Source organism: Bradysia coprophila, chromosome IV (genome assembly GCF_014529535.1).
Source record: "Bradysia coprophila strain Holo2 chromosome IV, BU_Bcop_v1, whole genome shotgun sequence".
Taxonomy (NCBI): Eukaryota; Metazoa; Arthropoda; class Insecta; order Diptera; family Sciaridae; genus Bradysia; species Bradysia coprophila.
Genome location: NC_050738.1, coordinates 13,832,436 through 13,844,935, shown reverse-complemented (window position 1 = coordinate 13,844,935; position 12,500 = coordinate 13,832,436). Strand labels below are relative to the sequence as shown.

At 32.3% G+C, this 12,500-nt stretch overlaps 2 protein-coding genes across 5 annotated transcripts in view; one reads left to right on the top strand and one right to left on the bottom strand.

Annotated features, from left to right (window-relative positions):
- LOC119066039 (protein outspread) overlaps positions 1-3,876 on the bottom strand; it is a 141,927-nt gene extending 138,051 nt beyond the window's left edge. For all 4 annotated transcript variants that reach the window (XM_037168257.1, XM_037168261.1, XM_037168259.1 and 1 more), the window contains exon 1: positions 2,684-3,876. In XM_037168257.1, the coding sequence (XP_037024152.1) occupies positions 2,684-2,803 (120 nt within the window). In that variant the 5' untranslated portion in view covers positions 2,804-3,876. The remainder of the gene's footprint in view (positions 1-2,683) is intronic.
- A 4,678-nt stretch (positions 3,877-8,554) lies between these two features.
- LOC119085993 lies at positions 8,555-11,823 on the top strand. Its single transcript, XM_037196564.1, has 5 exons — positions 8,555-8,710; positions 9,062-9,203; positions 9,319-9,404; positions 10,808-10,961; positions 11,028-11,823. Exons 1-5 carry the CDS (start codon positions 8,636-8,638, stop codon positions 11,399-11,401), a joined length of 831 nt encoding a protein of 276 aa, XP_037052459.1. The 5' UTR covers positions 8,555-8,635; the 3' UTR covers positions 11,402-11,823.
- The last annotated feature ends 677 nt before the right edge of the window (positions 11,824-12,500 follow it).

The following is a 12,500-nucleotide window of genomic DNA, read 5'->3' as shown; positions in this document are numbered from 1 at the left end:
TCGCTGATCTATTTTTCTTCCGACATTGACTTTATACAGCTGGGGCTATGTTCATTGACATTGAATGTGATTGCATCTACAAAATCGACTTGTTTTTATATTCCAATTGATGTAATCGTTTTACAACGAACGAATAATGAAATAAAACACTGACAACCATCACGTCTTTAAAATTCCAATTTCAGTTCATACCTTCTAATTGTTCTATTTAATAAGCAACACAAAATCTGATCATAAAATACCTCTGAATGGTTCGGTTGTTCGGTTAAATTTGTGCATAGAAAACCGTTTCGAAAAATTTGTATAGGTTAAGCCAATCAATAAAATGGGAAAAAAAATATATATGAATCTACAAAGTGCATCCAAAAGATGTATATAGAAGAGAAGATAACGGTACGCTCATCTTTTGATATATAAACTAATATTGAACACATGTTTCCATTATAAATAGGAGAATTATTATTTAATAGTAAATATTTTCATAAGATATTTTACTTCAAACATTTGATGTTTTAAATTGCTCTATTCTAATGTTATACCTGCACCTTCAATATCCAATCCATCTATATATACGTAATGCAGACATTGCATAACTTGGATCATTGTGACGTGGAAGCGTGAATGTATACATATTGCTATGAATCGATCGACTATCATTATTATTATTTTACAAAATAAATTTCAAACGAAGAGGAACACAGCAGATGAATACCACAATGAAACATCAAATAGAAAATGTATAAGAAAATTGAAGTGTAAAATCTATGGAATGTTATAAATATGAATGCATCCAGTATCCAGTAAAAAAGGAACTGAAAGAACGAAATGTTTTGAATCGATTTCTGTTTAGTTCTAACTTCGATGGATTTATATTTTAAACCGATCCGGAATAGAAATGAGTCTGAACAATTGTATTTGGACTTCATTTGTGAAATTCGTTATTTGATTACTCTTTGTACAATCAGGAAATTGTTATCATTACTGGTTCGTATAGGTCTACAACGAGCTACATATGAGATTACAATTACTATAAAGTGTCTGTTTTTTTTTGCGGTTCAACACTAACAATTTAAAAAATATCAAAAAACGATTAAGTTAGGTCTTATCTAACGTAATGTTTGTTTTTATGATGTGTATACACACACACAATATATAAACGTTAGGCAATCGTTTTTGTTAAACAATACTTGTGGCTTAAAAAAAATTCATTTCATAAAATTCTATAGAAACATTACGACAAAAAAAAGTCAACGTAAAAAACTAAGAATAAGATAGGTCTTGGCGATAAGATAAGAAAGGGTTTTTTATTTACGTCAATATAAATTCTTCAAGTATGGTTAGCAGTAAAACGTTTTTTTTTGTCTTCGATAAACTGTCATCAAGTAATTGTGAAATATGTTAACGTTAATGTACATGTCGGAGTCTCATCTATTTTTATTGACTTATGACGGTTTAATTTTTCAAGCTAATCAGATACAATAGCCCTAGAATTCCACAATTTCTTAATGTTTTTACGAAATCAATAAATTTCAAGTTTAAAGAAAATTCAAAGGGAAAAGTGCTTAGCCTGGTGTCTACTGACTGCACTAAGAAAAGAAACAATATGCGAGGTTTTCGACATTCTAATAATTTTATGAAAATTCTGTCCGCGATAAGGACACACCAAATTTTCTTATCTAAATTGTGGAAATAAGCAAACAACAGACTTTTCTAATTATAGAACACTGCTTGGCAATATAATGTTTTTTGACTAAATAGCGATCATCAATCAATGCATTTGTGGCTGTGTCGAAGCAAAGAAGAGTATTTGTCGCATCTATTAGTCAGTAATATTTTTGCCAGTGGGGATAGACTTACTTGTACTTCCGTTACCAGATAGTATTGGGGTAAGTAACTACTTTTATATATTTCTCGCTTAAAAAACGCATTTTACTTCACCGAAAATCTCAAGAAAAAGGAGGTTTTGCTATTCACAAATAAAGAGAAATGGCAAATAGGCAAACCATTCCTTGAACATAAAACACCCTTTACAGTTCTTGTAGCATAAATAACTATAAAAATTATTATGTTGATGCGTGCAGAACTTTTACACCTAAAGTCTTCTTCCCGGTCTCTGAGCCCGACACAGACGAACTCCAGACACATCAAAAAAATATTTTTTTCCCTAGCTGCGTAAATAAAACTATAGAAAAATGGTAAAAATCCCAAGTGCACAACTCGCTCCAAAATAACATTATATTAATGTCGTCTGTTATGTGTGTATGTGTGTTGTAGACCTTCCAGTTCAATCAAATAATTCCAATGCACTTGAATTGAAATTCTTTTTATTTGCAGAAAATATTAATGCTAAAATAATTTAAATATTTTCGCAGCGAATCATCACGTTGAAATCTATATCTCTTCTCTACAGGTCATATAATAAAGCCGAGTATGTGTATGATTTTGTAAGCAAACGGAGAGAAGAGTCGCAAAGAAAACGATACAAAACGCGAATAATTGGAATTGTGTCGTCGTTCTATCTACAAAATATCTCTATATACATGAAGGAAGACTCTATGTATACATACGGTGTATTTATGCCAAGCTAAGTTGATATTCTTTTACGTTTTTTTGTTTTGTTTTGTTTTTGTTGTCTTTTAAGACAAGGAAGCGAATATAATAATATGTAAAAAAAGGAACTTACCCGATTACATTCCAATGCTGCAGCACTGTGCTCTTCACGCTGGCGAAAGCAATGTGTGCATTTACTTTTATTGAAGATGTTTGGTGAAAATTTGCGACAATCCGCCGTTCGAGAACCCATTATCGATGCTGATTATTTGGAGAGCGGTTGTGAGAAAGCAACAAAAATGAACTTAGTATATTAAAACGTTGGCTGGGTTGGTTTCCTTTTAATGTGAATTGTGCAAAACTGCTAACACCGTATCACTCATGTTTTACAATACCACTGAATAATATCAGGAAAATTCAGAAATTTTTATTGTGAATTTTATTCGTCGATAGAAACACGTTTTCGATATTAATATTTACGTTTTGTGCAGAAAATCACTTAACTACTACATAGAAAACAGTTATAAACTATAAAATGACTCGCACAGGTTTCCAACCTTCTCGACAAGTATTAACTTGGAAGATTAAAATATACAACTGATGTTCATTATGTACAAAAAGTAAACAGCTCGGTTTTTTTTTTATATCCAGCACTGTGTTATTTATGGATGTATTTACTCTTTACGCATTGGATTATTGTTTTTGATATTCGATATAGAAATTATTTTTTCTGTTAAACAATGCCACCAGTATAACACGTATCATTCTATTGTTTACTTCGTATGTATCACTGCTGTAGTATTAACATTCAAAACATTGTATTGAATCATCATATTTTTACTCAAACCGAGTTGTATGCAAACGACGCAACAATTTTTTTTAGCGTTGTTCATCAACCGACAATCAATAGCGCAATTTTATGTATTATAATTACTGTAGACCATGTGTGCTACATTAACCGAAAAAGTAGAAGATATTTACAACACATTCAGATAACGAATCGATGGCTCATTCTTTAAGTCTTAATGGTCGAATGTGAATGAAATGCATCATCATCATTCTGGATCGTCACACGAATCGTCACATCAACATTACCGACTTTACTTTATAAGTTAAACTGCCTAATAAACGATAAAAAAGTAGTAATTACGATAACGAAAAAAAAACAAATGTACGACGCAAATCAGTTTTTTAAATGAGTTGAATCGCACAGGTAAGTTTGTTAAATAAATTTTTTCTCTCTTTTTTATATGTTAACCCACAAAGTCAAATTAAACTGAATCAACTTTCACGTGCCGACACCGTTTCACAACTGACTGATCAAAATTTTTTGAAGTGGCACACCAAATGCATTTTTCAGATTGAGAGATTGAGAGATTGCTTTTTTGTGCTCACCGTTTCACATTTTACACACATATCTCTTTAACAGTGAGAGAGCTTTATATGGACTGTTTTGAATTTCTTGAATGAAAACCGTATTGCCGGCTCGCTTCTTCATCGTGTTGTAGAGCTGTATAGTATTTTCGTTTCGTGCACTTTACAAATTCTCTTATCGCATTTACACATTTTGAGATCGTAGACAAAGCTCTATTTTCGGATGAAATCGTGAAATTGTTTTGGTTTTAGAGAATACTGTAGAAGAGTTGTACACAAATACAGTGATCGTTGCTTGATACGAAAAGCTTTGAATACGTAAATAAATGTATTAGATGAATAGGATTGCTGGTTCGTGTCATTATGAACTCAACTATTCGTTACAAATTGCTTAAGAGGTGTTCTGATGTTCTCAGCGTTCAGTTTTGATACAAACCAGGGCCATTGAAACACACCAAATACTATGACGCCATTTTGTTTCATTTGAATAAAACGTCTATAGATCATATTTACGTAACGGTAAACACACATAACCAAAAATTAAAATAAACTAATTGATGTTAGATTCCGGTATCGTGTCTGCAAGTTTCTTTGTTTTTACTGGTAATATAGGTATCGTGTCTGACATTTGGAAGGTCATGAACATGATGTATTGTGTTTTTAGTCTTTATCGAAGCCGGCCCTATACATCATTTTCATGACCTTTTAAACGTCATACACGATTGCTATGCTGTTAGCCATGTCGAAAAATATCGAATGAATTGAACGAACGATTTTCATATAAAAACGAGTAAATTGAACGCAGTTAACGTCAATTAATTCACGCCGTAAGTGTGCCTAAAATTTGAATTTTAAGTGAACGATTCGATGAAAAAGTGAACCGAAAAGTACATTTCAACGCTTCATTGTATGAAAATGACGCTACGTTAGAAAGACCTCCGCACTTTCCATTTTGAATTTCGACCGCACTTACGGCGTGAATTGAGGTTAAGGACTACTTGACGGAAAGTTAAGTGGGGTTACGTTGACGAGTACCGTATAATGAAAATGATCTATAGGTCTGTTCGAAATAACTGTAAGCCAGAATTTTAACATTAATACAAGCGACATCCTAAGCAACATAACCTAACGTATGCGTTTTTTTATACAAATATTGATGGCGTTATGTGTGTATATGGATGAAATTTGACAATTCAAATGGTGTTGGAAAAGATCACAGGCGACAGCTGTCAAATAGAGTACTGTTTTATATTAAATGGTTTATTTACAGTGGATCACAGTTGCGTGACACACTGTCAAGTTTCAGCCCCCTATTTAGGTACCATTCATGCTTGAATTACATTGCTTTGAGTATTTTTTTTTGCTAATTTTGAAACAACAGAAGCAAAAACGAAGAAAAACCTGAAGACCTGAAAACCTGCTTGAAAACGAAAAGCCAATTACAGGAACTTCATCTATGGTCATCTGTTACTGACAACAATGTAAAAAATATATAAAGCGCACGACCTATCGTCGTATTATATAGGGAAAAAAATGTAATGTTTAATGAGGTGACAGATTATGTTTCGATATGTTGACAATAATTTAGAACAAAAGAAGTAGCAGATTTGATGAATTCATTGATCTTTGAAATGTTAAATACATTTTTGAAAAGATTAAGCAACTTTTACTGAAGTATTAGTTTCAAGAGAGCCGAGAGCGATCGTATTTTTCATTTTGAAATGAATTGATTGAATGGAAATAGAAAACTTTCATCGATTGTCTTATAAGTCCAATTGGATATTATCTTCAATCCACGTCTATAACGTAAGACTGGTAAGACTGAATCACTAAACTGACCATTCATGTATCATGGTCATTATGAGTGTATAACTGAGACTAAGATTTCCATTTTGATGTGATCAATTATTGTTTTAAAAGTGTCTTTATGTTGTTCTTTGAAAAATGGTTTTGTGTTCCAATTACGGAAGTCTAATCTATATGCAGTCTTTACAAACAAAATATGATTTTTTTTTAAGTTCATTTTACACTAACTCAATCATAGCATTAATTCCTTTTAGTATTTTCTGACCTCACAACAAAAGTGAATGCAAAATGTTGATAATGGGATTAAAAAATAAATTCTACACCCGCAAAAATAGGATAAAATCCATTTTGACACAAAAGAATGTCAATGTTGTATTAATAATACCAATTTTCAATAAAAGTGTAAAAAAATCGTCAATGCAATAACTCCCGTTTTGTTTGCACTCAGGTAAAAAATGGATTATGACAATGCGTTGACTGACATTGTTAAAAAATCATCAGTTTTTACCTGGATGTCAAAACAATTAAACGACACATTCCATGTTTCAACATTCCTTTTAAAAAATGTAATGGATATGTTTTAAGGAAAAGATTAAGTTTTCAAATAATACATTTAAATTTAAAAATGTCATCGAAAAGATGCGATAACGCTGCGACAGATTTTCATAACTTCTAACTAAATTCATAATTTAGCAGTTTTTAATCAAAATTAGATAATTTGTAGGAGATATTTACATTGTTGACATTTAAACCTTCCTGATGTTTGGCCAGTTGAAGCTGATAATTTTCATTTTTGCAATAAAAATCTCCAAACAAGGCCGTAATGAACTATTACTCTGCCGAGTTGAAGCAAATGTAAAACATGAATCGCACACACTTCGTTCCCGCTCTCATTAAAGTTATAATTGGCGCAGATGTTATAGTGCTTGGTTCAGTAGTGCTATGATTGAAATAATTCGGTAAAACTCGTTAAAACGTACACATTTTCTGACGCCTTGTTTTATACAAAAGATTTCCATTAAAGATCATCTAAACGTCTATGTGTCGTAACATAAAACACACATTGTAATGCCATTTTTAATATACTTTCTCAAAAAGAATTTCATTAAAATTAATCTGAAAGTGGTACGATTACCATACAACTAATCCATAATCCAAGAAAACATTGAAGCCTGAATATTAGCATTAATATAAAAAAAATGCATTGCGCGCACCTCTTCCTCTCATTAAAAGAGATATAATTTTCAGATTGTATTACAAAAAATTTGCATAATAATCGTTGAGCCAGCGCCAGGAGTGGCAGATAAGAACCTCAATGACAAACAGAGTATCACTTCAGATCTGACTAATTAACACAATGATTTTACGATTGTCTTTAAATGATAAATTTGTACGCAAAGTGTGTGTACACTAAACGGTAAATATTTGCAGATCGAAATTTATGCCAATGCTGCTTACTGTGTCATTAATATTTATAGATTTTGCATCGTTGACCCTTGGCAAAATACAGTTATATCTACGTATACAACAATCGGATAATATTGAAGTTGCGTAATGAGGTGAGAACATTCAAATTTTTATAATTTTACGTGTTACGGCATGTTTCATTTTCATTTACATTGCCTAATCACGTAAAGCATTGTACTTACGAGGTTCCAAGTTGTGTATTTGACAAGTGGGGAAAACAGCCCTGTAACACCCCACTTATCAAATAACCTCGGAAGTAACATACTATTACTGGAAATGCGAGACAATAATAATAGTGATCTGTCATAACAACCCAAGAAGATCATCACTATACTAATATCAATTGTTCTACTCTTCGAGCCACTTTCATTATTGTACCAGTGGTAACGAAGACGACAGAATTGCTTGCTACATACTTTCAGTGAAGGACTGGCCCTATAGGCGTTCGGGCGATTCCCAAAGGGCCTTTCAATTTTTGTATGGATAAAGTGCAACGAAGGCCTTTTGAAAAAAGTCTTCATACAATGCCCGAAGAGCTTTTTTGAGCCAGTCCGCCACTGCATTCTTTTTATGATGTCATCGATGATAATAACATAATACATAGCAATATCCTAGTATCCAAAATGCGTAATGAACTACGAGATTTTGTATCAGTCTGATGTTGAGAATACTCTGAACGATCGAAGTGTAGCTTTTTACCTTTCGTATAATCCTTTCGCTTCTTTCTTCTTAGAGGGACATGTTTTCTGATTTGAGAGTTGTTGTGGTTTATAATTGATTATAATCCACAAGAATTTCGTTGAACAAATGAAAATCTAGATTTTTATTTTCTGAATTTTTGTAAAGTAACCGAGAATGAAATACTAAAATAAATAATCTAGATTTTCATTTTTTAATTCATTCGTTGACGGTACTGAGTTCAATATCAACTAGGTGAACAACCCTTTTCAACCAATATTTCTCTGCGAATTGAACCTAGTGTCTTTGGGTGCGCCCCAGTGTTTCGATCCCGAGTGATATCACCTGTACCACGGTAATAGGTTCAATTGAATATTGATATTTATCTGAAACTAGACAGGAAGTTTGCAGACATGGCTAACATCAAATAAATGTCACAAACTGATATTAAAATCTATTACATACAAATCTGATGGACATTAAGCTTTTGTACATTCAAAAATCGATTAAACAGTTGAATTGTATTCATTACGACCCTTGCGTGTTCCTATTAAATCTATGTAACACGCATTGCATAGCACTGATAGTCATCTAGAAAGAATTGATTATTTTCCAATTATTAAAGTCATAATATGTTCAGTATGTGGTTTAATCCTTTGGTGGGAACGTAGTAGGATGAACGCAGTATACTTTTGTTGGTGAAACTAAAAAAAATCAAAATTTTATCAATAGACTATCGAAGAGATCAAAGAGTTTAAAAATGCCAGTGATGAAAGAATTTTGTTTTTACTGTTCGGTGAGGCTAGGATCTATAATTGTCGGAACAGTTTCTATAGTAAGTGTAGACTGAAAGTGAATAAAAGTAAAAGTTCTATATCATAAATATCTTTTCTTTTGTAAAATGCCTATCATCCATCATATACTATAAATGCCCCGGCGATTTCGCTTATTAAATTCCAAATGGATAAGTTCAAATGTTAATATTAAATTTATTGCAAAATGATAGCTAAATTGCCACAGACTATCAAGTATTTTTTTTTATGCGCACGCATTTATGTTACATCTTTGACAATGTCTACATAATACAACTAAAATTTCCTTTGAAACAAAAAAAAATCTTTTACAAAAATTATTAAATAAAATAATTTGTTTTCAGATTTTGCCATGATTAAGTTTTCATATATAGTTTCAGGCAATCATACCTCTTTGCATATTATTGGCAAACGGAGCCGATAATTTAAGAGAAAATGCAATTTATATACAAACACATCCGAACGAGTACAACAAGCAAAATTATTTTGACATGCTGCTGACGTATTTGAGGAAAGGTTAAATAAAAAGATAAAAAAAAAAAACATTTTTGATTTTATAAATTAAGATGTTTAGGTTGATGTAACGTACAGACACATTATACAAAGTAAAATCGAAATGCTTGTTTTGTAGATGCTGAAACATTTATGTTAATCGCAACAACAATTATTGGCATTTACTTGGCCGCCTGTCTTTTGATAATAATTGGGGCGTACAAAGTAAGGAACATTTTCATTTTTCCAAATTAACCTAACCACGGCAGAGTAAAATAAACCAGGCAGGAGCGGTTCATTTTCGAAACGTCAAATAAGGGACCTATAATGCACTGTATGAAAATGAACTCAAATGAACACTGACAAAAATTGAAAAATATCATTCGCAAAAAATATAGGGCCACTAGATTATTCAGGTCTCTAGTAAAATCAGCGCTCCTGCCTCTGCCTGGTTAACTTTACTCTGTCGTGATCTAACCAACTAAACAATAGACTTTACCAACGCAATTTCTATAATCCTATACGCAGTCACTATGCGTGTTGTCGACAAGAGTTTGTTGTCTTTAACTCTATGGGATAAAATATTCATTAAATAAATTAACTTGAATTATATGTCATACACACTCGCGTACACTACACTAAAGGTCTAGTAACGACTAGGTGACGAAGGGATTCTTACAAGGGAATCGGATGTAAATCCCAGTGGACTTATTTGCATGTGCCTGTGAATGGTGAACGCCAAAATCATTTTCAAAATAAAATTTCATGTGCAAATTTCGTTGACAAAGGATTTTCAAAAATACAATAGACACATGATCTAACGAACCTCACAAAATTTTGAAAATGATTTCAAAAAACACAAAACCGCACCGAGTATGACGTCGTACTTTTCTTCTTTTTAATAAATTTTCTTGATCCTTTTAAAGGATTTTCTATGATTTCGCTGATTTCATTGTTCATTTTGTATGGCTTTGAAGTTTCGTAAAATTTTGAAGAATTTTCCAATGATTTTCTTTTGACTAACAAAGGATTTTCTATGAACATTTTCCGTTCGTGTGGTCACTAGAAATTGCAGTCAATTCTGAAAAAAAAACTCTGAATTTCTCACGATTAAAATTTCCAAAAATAGACCGGGCAGATGGTGGGAGGTGATCGAAAAAAAAACTGATTTTTCTTATGGAAATTTTTCTCGGTGCGGATTATAACCCAACTCGTCAAAATAGTCTTACCACACGGAGACATATAAAGTTTATATTATACACGTAATTTTACTATACCTAGAAGTTCTTGACATTTCTAGGGCTTCAGTTTGAAGAATGTCGTTACACTCTAAAATTCCGCACTGTCGCTGTCTGCACATCATCTGTTATTGTCACAAAAAAAAAACATAAACTCTCGTTATCGTCATCTTATACAGCAAAATGTATACATTAAAACTTTTGAAGTACCAGATCAATCTCTTGGGATCATGTAGATACTAATAAGTAACAGACAAATGGCTGGAGCTAGCCAATAAAATGAAATCGGCGAAAACTATGTGTTTGAATCTCCCAAACATTGTTTAAATGAAAAACGCCCAACTCGACACTTCTGAGATCTATTAACAACCATTTATTACCTGTTTACAGATATGGAAGTGGTTGTTGTGGCCGTACATATTTCTGGAACTCTTCCGAATTTTAATCATTCTAGCCCTACTCATTGTGGGATTGGTAATATTAAAAGACAAAATTGATCTAGGACTAGTCATTGGCATCACAATAGGTTATGGCTTTGCATTGCGTAAGAAAACTTTCGATTTAGATGAATTTCAATTCAGTATGCAATATATCATCAACATTGTTCCAGTATTTCTATTCTATATGTGGACCTGTGTCATATCACTATACCAAATCATATCCATAATCCACACTCAAAACTACAAATCTCTTTATGGCGACGATCCATTAGCTTATAACGAAAAACCGACACCGATCACGCCTGGAAAAAAGCCGGAAATTGAAAATGTGACATTCTTTTCCAGTTCAGACTTTACGAATTATTCGCCCATCAAACAACGTGACTATAATTCGAACAGTCGGCTCGTCACAACCATTTCAATAGCTTCGCCAACCGATATTTTCGAGAAGGATTTCAGTAATTTGCAAAATCACATGGGTTCGAGAAATCGATTGATTGGAATGGTTTTTTATAACGGTCAAAATGGTCGTCAAAAATTTTAATGGATTTGATTGTTGTTTCTATTCAATTAAAAAATTTTCTTTTTCTTTGTCTTGAACAGTTACATTTCAATAACGTAAATCATATTAATATCACTGGTTTTATCGTGTTAATTGCCATTCAATATTTGTATCAATCTCTAAGTACGTACAGCAATGTGTGTTGTATAGTAGGAGGTACACATGAATAGAAATTTTTATATATTTTAAAATTCATACAAGATTGTCTTCAACGTCAGGTGTTTTACTTTTTAACAGAGCGCACAATACCAGAATATTATAAATGTATGCCGTCAATTTAAATTATTTTTTTTTATCCAAAATAAAAACCAACTGTAAAAACAATTAATTTCTTTGCTGACAAAAACATGGTTTTCAATGCGTATACACATATTTATGTGCATTAGTAACAAAAAATATTCAAATAAATGTCCCTAAATAACAATACACTTGTTTATGTTTGGTTTACCATCAGAGGGTTATTCAGTGTCGAACTGGTCTTACGAGTGCTTAATAGGGTTTCAAAAAATCCACAGCAAGATTTCGACATTTCTTCTTTGAATTTTTACAGCTTTTGACTGACTTTGAAATCAAATTAAAAATTATGCAATCAAGTCTAAAAGGAAAATCTGGCATTATAGGCTGAAGCACATACTGTCGTATGAAAACAGTCCTTCGTGGAATGAGGAGAAGCTTTTTGCGATTTGTTATCGACAGTAACGTCAAAAATAAGCGATGGGTTCTGGCTATTGTGGTCTTTTATAGTCAACATGTATGTCAAAACTAATGAAATAAAGGATTTCGTTTCAATATGTCGCAAAGTTTTGATAAAAAGAAGTAATAGATTCCGTTTGTTATCCACGTATTTTAGTATTTTCTTATGAGTACAGGTGCTTGTGACGGTTGCTAGGAATCTCGCGCCGCGTTATTCACAATAATTCACTTTTTAACACATTTTGTATAAGGAAGATGTCACTTTGTGAATTATTGTGAATGACGCGGCGCGAGAAAAAAATTAACTTCAATTTTTGAAAATGCAGTGAGATTGGCGCTTACACAATAGTATGATTACAGAGTAAATGACCAGCTGAACGTTCAATCA

Excerpts from the sequence above, each read along its gene's own strand:
- LOC119085993 (XM_037196564.1), top strand. The coding sequence starts at position 8,636 with ATGCCAGTGATGAAAGAATTTTGTTTTTACTGTTCGGTGAGGCTAGGA. Across the intron at positions 9,204-9,318 it reads GCTGACGTATTTGAGGAAAG|ATGCTGAAACATTTATGTTA; the intron begins GTTAAATAAAAA and ends CTTGTTTTGTAG. Across the intron at positions 10,962-11,027 it reads AGGTTATGGCTTTGCATTGC|TATTTCTATTCTATATGTGG; the intron begins GTAAGAAAACTT and ends ACATTGTTCCAG.